Raw genomic sequence first — 14,101 nt, forward strand, 5'->3', positions numbered from 1 at the left:
TTTAGGGGGGGGGGGTGCATATTTGCGGTGCAGGGCCGGTTTGATCCATATTTCCCGGGCCGAAAAAAATTCGCCAATCCGCCCCTGGTTAAATACGGCACAAGAGTCCCATATTATATTTTGGTGACAGGTTCACAATTTATTTTATTTTCACTTTATTTTATCAGTGGTCCAATAGAAGTCATACATTTAAATCCCAAAGTCGGTACATTTATGGGATATATGTGATTAATTATCATGTTACTCAATTTCTTTATAATTCATATGGAAGTATTTTATTCAGCATCAATTTATTTTTAATAAAAAGTTATCTTAATTATTTTAAAATCATTATTTACTTAACAATAATTAATAACATTTTATAGAGAAGTTACATTCCTCATTTACATTTTGAAAATAATAAAATATTATAAAATGATACAGTTACTGCCAAATTGTGTTACAAGCATTAAGTTGATGAATTATCTACATAATATTACTATTTACTGGGAGACAATTTAAATTCCTTAAAAACTATGCACTAAATTAATTTGCTGATCATTTAACAAGAGGTATAAGCTTCTAATACTTAATTTATACTTATTATCTAAATTTCAAATGTTGGCAATTACAATAAAATGGTTAAGGGGCCTCGCTACTGTAAATTATAGCTGAAAAGACCTAAAGTATTGACAAAATTAAAGTTAGTTAACGTTGTCCGATGATTCTGAAAACAATTTGAATTCACCAGAAAATGCCAGAAAGATTAGAAATTGCCTAAATGTTGCTCCTTAAATTATGATAGTAGCGAGGCCCTTTAATAAGTATGAATTATTACTGATTCTTAATTTTACATTTATTACTTTTCAATCGCTGATAGTGTGCTATTTTAAAGCAGCATAAAAATTATTATAAACATTAGAAAATATAAAGGTGCTGAAACCTAAGATACGATTAAGAATATCATAAATACATGGTTGTTTAAAATTTAAATAAAACAAATATTAATACACAATTGATGCTATATTATTTTTGACTTGTATTATTTGTACCTAATGCTAATTTTGTTTTCATTCTATACACATCCAAAACATTTAGAAATATTTATAACTTAAACATTCATAATATACAAATACTTAAATATAAGGTATTGAGGGTTTCTCCTTTAAAATTAATTAGGTACTATACTAATGACTAAACATTTAAGTACATTTATTTAAATTTAAAATTTTGTGAACAATTATTATTTCTACAAATTTAAATTGAATTATTATAAATATATTGTCAAATTAAAATTTAAAAATAGGCATTTATTAAAATTATAGACAAGTACAATCAAGAGGGTTCAAGGTGGCTGTCGCACTCAAACAAACTCGAACGTGGCTCAAAATATGTTTTTCTTTCAAGGGGTATCAACAGTAGGCATAGAAAAATGCTACGAGAATTTTGTATTTCTAATAATATATTATAATATTGAGTGGTCTGAGAATAAAAAAACTTATCATCAATATTGTAGAAGAGAAGTTAATCTGTGCTTGTATAAAAGTCAATTTTCGATATTTTAATATTACCAAACTCAATAATTTATTCAAATCTAAAAAGTAAAATATCACAAGTTTTAGTGATGATTACCTGAACTTTGAAAATAAAATATTGAAAATAGACTCATATACAGGCCTAGATAAACATCTTCTCTTAAATGTGAATAATAAGTAGCAAGTGCATATACCTATTATAGGTACTATATTATAACGTCACTCAGTAAGGTTAATTATTGGAAATACGAAACTAAGTTTCAGTGTTTCATTGAAATTCGCATTTGTAGTTAGTGTGTAAAGTGCTGCGTTATTGACATGTAAGTGCACGTGCGAGAGCACTACGCTATTTATTTTATTCAGTCACTGGTCTCAGGTCTGACACTAATGATCACTTATAGGTACTACGCACACATTATATTTTACCCGGACCGCAAGAACGCAGATAGAAAATTGCCTATATTGAACTCCTTAAAAACGGTCGGTATCCAATCCCTTTAATATACATATTGTTAAAATGATTTAAATGATTCTAAACATATTTTAATTAAATTTTAATTTTATGAGCCTGTAGCTATGTGTATGAACATACGGGGTACTTATAATAATTACTTACTGGAAATTCAAAACTCTAATAAAACTTGATAGTGTTTAATGTTAATGCGTATTTTGCGAATAGCAAAGGCGGACACATATTTACAATGAGTTTTATTGAAATGGTCTGTGGCCTTGTGTGCTTCGAAAATTTTGATCCGTGGCCCAAATATTGAAGTTATGGCAGTTACGCCACTGAGATGAGTTATATGAAAGAAAAAAATAATTGATATGAGTAATTTAAATGAGGATTGTAAAAGTCTGCTTTTGATCATGAGTTTTAACACCTATATAGGCAATTTATTACGGATATTATTAATTATATCTTGTAAATGCGGAAGAAGTTTATAATAGGCAGAGGAAGAATTATTGAGCTTTACCCAATAATCCGATTTAAATTTTAAATATTAATATGAAGGACTGTATCGATGATTTATTTTATTAGCTGCTTTTATATAATTTTATTACCGGCCCTTTGTTCCTTGAGCTCCTTCCATATTCGATACAATACTACAATGCTAGAAGTTACCAACTACTTGTTTACCGACAAAACTGCTCATTGAGTCTATAGAGACTTAATAATTCTACTCATAGAATTCTATGCCTAGAAAACCATTGAATTGAATATTAAACTTTTAATTTGTAATTTATATTTTAATTTTAATTCATATTTTTAAATCTAATTGTTCGATTATTTTTTCAAAATTTGTATTTGTATTTTTTCTCTAGTCGAAATTTCCAGTCAGATGTAAATTACAAAATAAATAAATACATGATATGTAATTGCAAAAACATGTTTATATTATTTGTTTTTTGAAAATTAAATTAAATTATTTCCATTTATTCTCAAAATATTTTGAAAAAACAACAATATTTAGTTTTATTACTATAAATTATAATTATATAAACAAAAATGTTTAAAGAAGAATATTATTTTAATTTTGTAAGCATCTAGTAAAAAGATTAATGAGGACAGGGTTTCAAATGTGGTTAAACAATCTAAACAATTTTAATTGGTCTATTGGATCATGTTGAATAAATCTTGTCTTGCCTGTTTATTTAATTATCATGTATTATTATCAGTGTATGGTATATTATAGTATAAGCAAGGAAATACAATTAATAATATTAAAAATTAAAAACTTGAATAGAATTTAGATGACACATTCTTTCATAGAATGCTTATGAGAGTAGTTGGAACGGTGAGAGGGGACAAGTTAGAGAGCGTGATTTCTAGTATCAGAGGTTTGAAATAAGTGTTTAGAATGTTATGTATGGCCAAGTTTTAAAAAACAAAATTAATAGACGAGATATTTATATTATGAAGATATTTCATACTTAGATAATTATAGGTAATAGGTATTATATTCAAACCAGAAATAACTGCTGGGCGTTCTCAAACAGAACTCTAAGGTTTAATTTGAATATTAAAAAAAAATTAGCTCTTGGGTTTGAAATTTTAGAAAATTTAATCTTCACGCGCTCAAAAACTACTTCTGATATAGTTGTAGACTTGTCTGTAATCCACAAATAGTAAGTGTATATCTTGGTCGAATTCATAGATTTTTTCCATTATTTGATTGATTGTGTACACAATTTGGTCTACTATTGATTTATCTATTGTTAATCCTGTTTGGTAATCTCATATTATATCTTTAGCATAATTTTATGTTATTACTAACTGTTATAGGGTTATTATAACTTTATTTCGCAGAACAGTGTGAATAGGTTCATTGTATAAATAGCTTATAGGTAGCATACAATTCATCCAGATATTAAAGAATATTTATTGTGTGTAGTAAATAATAATATAATATGTATTAATGTTAAGTTAGTTTAGTTAGTAATGTTAAGCCCCAACAAATAATACTTTTTGAATTAAAAATAAAATAACTAACATTTTCATTATGATATTTTTTTGGAATATTTAATGTTATTGTATAATATTTAATGTATTTAATGCACGGGAATGCGGAAAGAGATAGTAGAGAGAAGTTTATACTAGAGGGGCATCAACTGTGTCATTAAGAAGATAAATGATAAATGATAGATCAGCATCTACACGGTGAGAAGCAAGAGATGGGATATTTAAGGAAGATCTAATGTCAATGATGAATAGTCATGGGGTGGGTGATCAATCTTGAGCAGAAAAGCAACGTAGGACAGGAATTGGTTTTCAACTCACTCCAAGTAATTATTGGTCTTTAGCCAAATATGAGTGCCATACAACTATACCATACTCCAAAATAGAGCGGACAAGAGAGAAATAGAAGGAACGAAGACAAGTGAGGGACGTGAAAAGGCTAGTGTTCCACTTTATAAAACCCAGAACTTTTAAGTCTCTACCAACTGTAATATGCATATGCTGTTCGAAAGAGAGAGTTTAACCAAGTAGATTCCAAGGTCTTTGACAGAAGAAACATGTCCGAGAGGGAGCCATTAAGGGTATAAAGGAAGATAATAGGAATTCAATTTCTATGGAATGGCATAGTATGGCGCTTGTTAAGATTGAGCGTGAGGCTGAGTCCAGATACAAAAACAGTCGAGATCTGACTTGAGTTGACGGCCGTCGGAGATGGAAGTAATTTTAGAATAAATTTTAATGTCATCAGCAAATAGAAAGACTTTTGACAACGAAAAGTAGCTGTTAATTGAGTTAATGAAAATACTTATAAATGTTTTAATTTTTATTCCTTAAAACTAAAAATATGAATTTAAAAATGATTCAAATTTTTTTGAAAAATTTCGAAATAGCTTATTTCTAAATTTGTTAATAAGAATTATTTTGATGGTAAAAACATTTATGGAAGTCAACTAGTTTATTTTTATAATTTTTTAAAATATCAATAATTTTTTTTCTTAAATTAGTAAATTAATTTAAAACAACAACTTTTTTCAAAATATTATTTGTGTGAATATCCTGGCATTAGTATATTTCTTAAACTATTTATTATCTATATAATTTTCACAATTTTTGTCATACGTTTAACTAGCATTAATTTTATTTTATTTTTGTTAGATTTTTCTGTTACACCATGTGTAATCAATATTATTCATATTCTTCTTAAAAGTGAAAGGTACTTGTATTGAAGGGGAAGTAGTGCATAATTTGTTCCACCTCATGTGGTAATTAGAAATGAAAAAAAGGTTAGCACCTATATTGTATTTAAATAATAAATTCAGCCACTACTATATTCTTACAAAAAAAAACCAAATATCTATGATATATATGAATATTTAAGTTTTTTTTATGTGATGGGTAGTCAAAACTTAAAAATTAAAATACGAATAAAACCAGATTTTTAAACATTCATTGAAGTTTTTGATTCAAATTCATTCACATGTTTATGAATCATCATTTTCTTTTAGTATTTAGTTCTGGTATCCACCTGTCGATCATTGTATTTAAAGAAGTTAAAAGCCTACAGGCCGAATCATAATATCCATCATTTGGCTGAAAATTACATAAATTCTATAAATATATTTGTTGAAAAATATATATAGTGTAGTAAGCCATTTGCCCATATCCCTATGGCGTATTAATTGGATTGTGCTGTCGCATATTCTGTGTTTTTTTTTGTATGTAAAAAGTGTGAAGTCGAAAATCTTGTTGAGTGTCTAGCAAGTCGGGCATCTAAGGTGAAAATCAATTTATGAGCAATTTGGTCACTTAGGTAGACAATCTGAGTATGTTGGATCGTGGAAAATATGTCCATTAAGAATGGGTTTTGCGAAATTTAACCCTAAAGTGAAAATAAGAGGTTCTAGACGACAGGGTACAACAGTGGCGCCATTTATCCAGTAAAACAATATACAATACCACTATTGTAAAGCATTTGCTTAATTTTTCACTAAATGACAAAAAGCATGAAGTTTAAATTTGAAATTGTGGTTCCTCTAATGCTCTTGATGTGATTGGAAATTGCTTATTTCATTCCATGGGTACACTGGGTATTAAGTAACAAATTTAACAATAAGTTCGCCGGGCGGAATGGCTATAATATAATCAAAGGTGTTCTGAACTTTAAATACTTACATGATAAAACATCATTGCATTCAAAAATACTTGTTTTAAATCATTGATAATGTGACCTAGTGTTGTATAGTATGTATTCGATTCTAAAAGATCCTTAATAATATTCAATGTTATTGGATTAGAAATCTTTTCGTAATACAATGGACACTATATTAAAATAATAATGTATTTGTTATAAGAATCAATTATTAAAAATCAAAACTTTAGTCTGTCTCACGAAAGAAAGGTACCGTTTCAGGCATTTAGACTGAGCTATGATGCCGGACCGTCGACCACGCTCCACGCGCTATCACGACGGAGAACGATAGGTTCACGTCATCGCCGTTTATACACCAATCATGTCTTTCGCTACCCTTACCGTCATCATCGTAGCAGCTGACCGATTGTGGAGGTGGTACTAGTTGTGGTACGGGTGGGGATGCGCAAGAATGACCAGGTTTCGTCAAGACACGGTACTTTTCTTTCGTGCGACAGACTATAGTATTTATGCATATTAATTTAACTTACGATTCTCTTATTGGGGCAGTCTCTAAAATTAACACTATCAACATTTTGACAGAACAGTTCCATTAATATACGCTCAATAATTTTACGCCCGGGTTCACCAATTGATACACTATAAGTGGTTGATCTCAGATCTTCCAGAATCTTGGAAAACATTTTCGGATATTCACACATTGTACATCTCCAGAACGAGAATGGAGTACGTCTATAAACACAGGCAGATATTATTTAATTATTATTAAAAATAATGTTATAAGAGAGGTCTAATGATGGTATAGTTCAAATATGCACATTAATAAATTTAAATTTGAATTACTCATGAATAACATTCTCGGGAATCAAAGGCATATGGCAATGATTATGATAGCTCCTTTTACAATTAACGCATTTAACTAATTGTTCAGCTAATTGACGACAGCAAGAACATTCTACGTAATTAAATGGTTCACTGTCTACATTTTCAGTGTCTAAAATCAAAAATAACGTAAATAATAACTAAGAACTATCATCAATAACTAATCATTAATGACTTATGTTAAAAAACAATTAATATGTAAACTGGACATTCTCTATTAAAAATTTAAGTTTTATCATATAAAGATGTACAACTACAGTTTATAACAATAATTTTAAATAATATTTGTATTACCCATATTGAAATAACCACTAGTATTAACTTCGTCTTCCTCTACGGACTGAAATGGACATTTTGACTTGGGATGTATGGACTGTGTCTAGAAACAATTGAATGTAAATATTTATAATAATTGAGTAACTAGTATAAAATTATTTTACTAATAAAGATTTTTGAACCTAATTTGTTAGGTAATTTATACAATATTTTAATTATTAGTACATTAGGTTTTGAATGATTTAAATATAATGGTAACGACAAGGAGAGTATTGTCCAAAATACCTCTACTCTTATTAACGAAGCAAAACCCATAAACTTGACGCTGAATGACAGTAAAACTAAAGTAATGGAGCTATTACCAAGCAAGCAATAATCAAGACGATACAACAGAGATACAAGGACATAGGTACCTATTTTATCCATACCTCCACTGGAGTCTTCCTTTTTTTTGGTTTCCCTAACTATATCAGACATTTAATACAACTGTTTAACCATTTCGTTTTTCAAATCCTCTATTCTTCCGTGATTTAATTTGAACATGGTTCTAGAATTCTTCTTAATAGTACGCTTTCGGAAATCTGAAGTTAATTTTACTTGAGTAAAATGTCGTAATGTTACAATTGGCTCGACAAAAGGCGATAGAGCAGTACTTTAGGGATCATGTTTTGTATTGGATGTTTTTTTGGTAAGTTCATCTGTAATTACGTCACGTTATGGTAACCAACGAAACAGGTTATAGCTAGAACCGAGACTTCAGTAAACAATCATGTAAACGCAATAATACAAACTGGCATTTTCCAGGACTGTCATAAGAAAAAAAAGATAAAACACGTCAGTTTTATGTTTTTCTTTTTTTTTGTTGTAGATTTCGGCTGCTCCAGACAAAGTTTCCGACATCTTTTCCTGTTTTCTGGATCTTTTCTCCTTTGTATTCTTGGTTCCACTGCTTCAATATCTTTTTTGATACGATCTTCCAATTGTAATCGTGGTATACCTAATGATATTTTCCCAAATGGAGATTTCTTAATAACTTTCTTAATAATTGAGACCAAGATTGAAGAAGTGTTACCATATTGTCATATTTTTATAATTTCAGTTATAAGGTCCCCGATAATTAAAATAAGTTCTTCAGTTCTTCATTGTGACATATCACGCATGATGCATTCCTAAGTGTCAATACATAGTCAATAAACTCTGATTATATTTAACTTGAAAACTGCAAATATTTTCTTCAGTTTTTCTTAGAGCCATATTATACTACTTGTCGTATTTTGTCCTGATTTTTGTTTTTTTTTTTCGATAAGACTTTTGTGCCAATCCTGATACCTAGGGAATTTATGTTATATCAAGTAAAAAATCAAATATTAAATAACAAAGACATACCAAACCAAAAAATACAATCTAGGACTTAGATGTAATTTAGCATTAGATTTTGCAGCGTCTTATACTGATGGGAAACGTGCAATGATAGTCATAGATGAATATTCCAAATTTTTGATACCCTATGGATTATACAAGTAACTTATTGGACAGAAACAGTAATACATCACTTTTGAAAATTGCAATGGAACTAGGTTTATCAGACATCATCAAAACCGATAATAAACCTCCTATGAAAGGGAAAATTTACTAGTGTTCTTCACTCTCTTGGTATAAAACCCATGCAATTTACACCAATTACACACTTAAACCTTAGTATGTTTGACCGATTCGTGGAAACATTAGAGATAAACTTATAGAAGCTACAATGTTTCAGGAAATCAACACTAGTTAGGAACAAGCAGTATGTAGATCATTTTTTTTCGTCATATCGAACAATGTCTCATCTCAACAACTAAAATTTCAGCAGCATTCGGTTATGGCTTATCTATACAAGTCTATACTAAACCTTCAGGTAGTATTTATTATGACATAAATTTCCATTGTTATACGGATATAGGTTAAAAGTATATGATTTCAATGATGGATGATTCGATGTATGTAAAGACACTCGCTCACAAACCGTCATACAGTGTATACAAGTCACTGATGCAATCCAGTTATACGTTACATTTATGTTATTGTTATAACACAGACTACCTATCTACAGTATTTAAATAATCATAAAGTTTTATTAATTATTATTAATTGTATGATATTATTATTGTATGTGTACTGTGTTAAATAGGTAATGTGTATTAATGATTGTATTGTTTCGATTATTTTTATATTTACTTTTGAAATGTTTAAAATAAACAAATATGTAAATGGTTTTGTAGAATATATTAGGTATACATTCACATCTATAAATGATATATTTAATTATATGTTAATATGTTAATACTTCACATGTACGTAAAATATGTGAATTACCCATTAAATAACAGATCATCAAAACCCCATGGGCCATGAAAAAATAATTTCCAAATTCCAAATTATTTTGACGATGAGCGTGGAAGGATCAGCCGCAGTAGCGAAGCGTTATAGGTGATAACGAGACAACGTCTCCCCACTTAGAAATTAGAATATGGAACAAATAATTTTGTTTTATAAAATATTTACAAATTTGAAAGTCATTTATATTATAAATATGATGTACATATGTTTAAATATTTGTTAAAATCGGTTTTTCATTACAGTTATAGAGTAATTATTATTATTCTACAGTTATAGAATTCTTAGATTAGATGCGTACGATTCAGCCGTGCGTACGAGCTGGCGATGCGGGTCATTCCAATTTCCAAATATGGTATTATATCAAAGAGACGTTGCGTCCCAATTATGGGCACGCGGATACACGGGGAATTTTAATGTAGTGCGTTGGCTTTACTTTCTACGCTATGAGACGCGTCTCACACTCTCACCGTTCGTATTACCTCAGTCCTCAATCATCGAGATCGCCTTATTAATGTCAATTTTTTTTCAATGTCTCCTCAACTAAAAAATCACTCCCCGCCACTGGGGTCAGGTAATAGGCAATACAAGTTTATCACAAATTGTCAGTTTTCATATTTGTACATCTCACCTGCAGATTTACAGTAGTTTGGCCAACATTGCTCGATGTGTTTATGCTGTTAGTTTTTGATAAACTGAAAACTGGCGAAGCAATGATATTTCCAATTTCTTTGATAGCTAGAAAATAACTTTTGCATTATTTTTTACTAATTTTAGTTTGGTTTTATTAACAAACAAGTAAAATAATTACTCGAAATGCAATTGTCCATAGTTTCATAAAAATTATTTTGCAAATCAACTACTAACTTTGATGTCACCTCAGTTATATTTATGGCAATATTATTAACATTTTCTAGCTGAGTCAAAACAAGTCTGAAACAAATTTAATTATATTAGTCAAATATGTATATTGTATATATACTGTATAGTATATAATATTATGTATTCAAACTTCAATACGACATATAGGTACCTCGAAACATTTAAAATGTCAGAAAGATTATTGTGACTCAAAACAGATTTTGCTATTTCAATATAATATTTATTTTTGTTTTGCAAATTCTTAAGTATATGCTTATGCTTATAAGTTTCACCAATTGTATCTATAAGACAATTGTCAACTAAATATTTTATTTCTAATGCGCGTCTATTTATTTCTCTATGTAACCTGAAACATGTAAAAAAAAAAAAAAATATTTAAATACTTTGATGTATATTATAGCCATATAGGTACTATGTTCAATTTAAATAAATTTAATTTGAAAAGAAATATTTAAATAATTTGTAATAGATAGGCAAGTTAAACATTACATTTCTGTTTCTTTATCAATTTCTTCATAGATAGCTGTTTTTTTAATTTCCAGATTTCGTATTTGCTTTTCTGTTTCTTTTAAAGACAAGTCTAGATTCTTGTTATTCGATCTGAAAACATTTATTATTATTAGTTTGGAATGTAGATACTTAGAATAATAATAATACATTATTTTATAAAGATTCATTTTATTGAAAGATTTGCAGAGACCGCAAAAAATGATTCACGGTTCGCCAATCGGTTACATCTGGTTATAACAATGTAACCTTATAACAATATACATACCTACGCGAGTTCATAAGTAAAAAGTACTTATATAATGATATATCATTCTTAAATGTTTACGTATTTTAAATTTCTATAATTATATTGAGGGAATTCGATACCAACAGTTTTTAAGGAGTTAAATACAATCAATTTTCTACGTGTGTGCATGCGGATTGTGTAAAATATGTGTGCATAGTAAGTAATCATTAGTGTAAGTGACTGCGTGTTTAAAATCAATAGCGGAGCGCTCTCCACGTGCACGTACCTACATATAAATATTGCATTACATAGATATAAATTATTTTATTTTTCTTGGTCAAAAGTATTAATAATGCAGAATACTTATAAGGTAGACAAAATTGCATGACTTTAAACAGTCGGAATTTAATTCTGAAAATATATCGTCTTTACTTGATTAGTCTATAAGTAATCGATCGAGGGTTTTTTCTAACATTAAAATCTAAACTATCATGAATGTTTTAAAAAAAAAAAAACTGTTATTAATTTTAAATATCCTGACCTTTAAAAACTGAATGAAAAAATACCCCGATCGATTATTAGTAGAAAAAACTATAATTTCAGAGCATTCTTCAGAAATAAAACCCGACCACCCAATGCCTCCCACTGTTATTGCACTTTTTGGTCTCCATTACTAGGTATATTTTATCATCGGTATCCAATCTCCTTAATTACAAAAATATTTAATTATTAATTATTAAATAAGTATGTTCCTCTAAATACTTAATCGTATTTCTAAAATGTTGTATTTTTATGTATATAGTTAAATTGATTTTGAACATTACATAACGGACAATAAAAAAAAAACAATAATAAGATATGATGGGTAAATATATGCCTTAAAATATATTATTTTATTTTTAATCATATAATATTTATCATACTCAAGTTTGAATTTCTCTAGTAACATATTTGAATTAATTTCTTTCCGAAAATTTTTAAGAACTTTGTAGTTATGATTAGGATGGGAATGTAAATGACAAAATTGACACAGCAAAATTGAACATTCAGTACAGTAAACATCTGCATGCGTCTGAAATAAAAAAAATCAATTGAATATACGTAATAGATACATGCATGGTGTTGAATACATAGTCACATAGACAGAGTAATTTAGGGATAACATTGTTAAAAAAGATAGCATATAAGTTATAACCGGGTCCATCTATATTCTATATAACCCATTAATAGCGAGAAGTAAACAAATAAATAAATTTAACAAAGGTAATAACTTATTAGGTATTTAGAAAAAGATAACATAAACCTAAGTGCTATCATAGTATCATAATATGCACATGTATATGCAACCTATCTATTTATAGCAATATATGCCATTGTTTCTCAAACAGTCAACTACGATTCTTATGGTGAGGTTAGTATATTACGGGGGGAAGACATGAAATATTTGTATATATTTATTTTATTTTACCCATTATCAATGTGTTAATGAAAAAAAAGGAATTATTTTCGATTATCAAAATTGAATGGTCGGTTCTGTAATTATTATTACATCGAAGAAGTTTATGCCACTTTATACTTCGGTGACAATGTTGATAATCTATCGGAGGTGTATAAAAAATGTATATATATTATTTATTATTTATTTAAACCAGGGTTTGAAACTGATATTCGATACCGATTTTGAATACCGGGTAAAACCGTCAAAAACCGAAATCGATACCGAAACCGAAAACAAAATCGAAAAAACCAATACCGGTAATCAAAACCGAAAATCGGAAAAATTCAAAACCGGTATTCAAAACCAAAAACCAAATCGAAAAAATAAATACCGATATCCGAAACCAAAAACGAAATAGGAATAAGTAATTACCGATATTCGATACCAAAAACGAAATTGAAAAAAAAATAATACCGATTTTTGAAACTAAAAACGAAATCCGAAAAAAAACCCCAATATCCGGAACGGAAATCGAAAAATTATAACATTAATATCTAAAATTTAAAAAGCTCTATACATAAGAAATGATTTAAATATATACCTAATTGAATGAATAGTATAATATTTATACTGCATAATATGGTAGTAAATAATAAACATGGTGTTTATGTAAAATTGTTCTACCATTCAGAGCAATCAATATTAAATTGTAAATACATTATAAGTTATGATTATTTATTACAACATCATAAAAACTAAAAAATGTATAAAATGTTCAATATATTATAGATTAGGATTTAAAATTTAAAAAGAGGTTCCATGTAAGTAGTTCATACTGTAACCAAAAATTCGAAAAATTTTATAACACAGTTTTTTTGAAATCGAAATCGGAAAAAAATCAATACCGGTATCCGAAACCGAAATCGGAAAAAATCAATACCGGTATCCGAAACCGAAATCGGAAAAAAATCAATACTGGTATCCGAAACCGAAACGGAAAAAATCAATACCGGTATCCGAAACCGAAATCGGAAAAAATCAATACCGATAACCGAAACCGAAACGGAAAAAATCAATACCGGTATCCGAAACCGAAATCGGAAAAAATCAATACCGATAACCGAAACCGAAATTGGAATTGGAAAAAATAAATACCGATAACCGAAACCAAAACCGAAATCAAAAAAAAATATTTTCAGTTTCAAGCCCTGATTTAAACTGTATTCTTAGTATGTGTCAAACAATTTAGTTTTAGTATCTAATTAAGAATAAAAAATTCCACATTATTTTAATGATATTGTTGGTAAAAAAAATCTACACCTTAGCCGGGCCACATAACAATTTTACATTAAGAGGACGTCGCACCCGCATGTGTTGTCTCCGTCTTACA

The 14,101-nt window shown here is 28.7% G+C and overlaps 1 protein-coding gene across 1 annotated transcript in view; it reads right to left on the reverse strand.

Moving 5' to 3' along the window:
- Positions 1-5,327: 5,327 nt before the first annotated feature.
- Positions 5,328-14,101, reverse strand: part of LOC100572518 (transcription intermediary factor 1-alpha-like) — a 10,422-nt gene continuing 1,648 nt past the window's right edge. Inside the window, exons 3-12 of the mRNA XM_003244184.4 lie at positions 12,197-12,345; positions 11,027-11,137; positions 10,689-10,883; positions 10,467-10,588; positions 10,287-10,393; positions 7,298-7,382; positions 6,965-7,115; positions 6,652-6,853; positions 6,145-6,291; positions 5,328-5,562 (exon numbers count right to left, since the gene is read on the reverse strand). Coding sequence (XP_003244232.2) covers positions 5,464-5,562; positions 6,145-6,291; positions 6,652-6,853; positions 6,965-7,115; positions 7,298-7,382; positions 10,287-10,393; positions 10,467-10,588; positions 10,689-10,883; positions 11,027-11,137; positions 12,197-12,345 — 1,368 coding nt within the window. The 3' untranslated portion in view covers positions 5,328-5,463. The remainder of the gene's footprint in view (positions 5,563-6,144; positions 6,292-6,651; positions 6,854-6,964; positions 7,116-7,297; positions 7,383-10,286; positions 10,394-10,466; positions 10,589-10,688; positions 10,884-11,026; positions 11,138-12,196; positions 12,346-14,101) is intronic.

Source organism: Acyrthosiphon pisum, chromosome X, assembly GCF_005508785.2.
Source record: "Acyrthosiphon pisum isolate AL4f chromosome X, pea_aphid_22Mar2018_4r6ur, whole genome shotgun sequence".
Lineage (NCBI taxonomy): Eukaryota > Metazoa > Arthropoda > Insecta > Hemiptera > Aphididae > Acyrthosiphon > Acyrthosiphon pisum.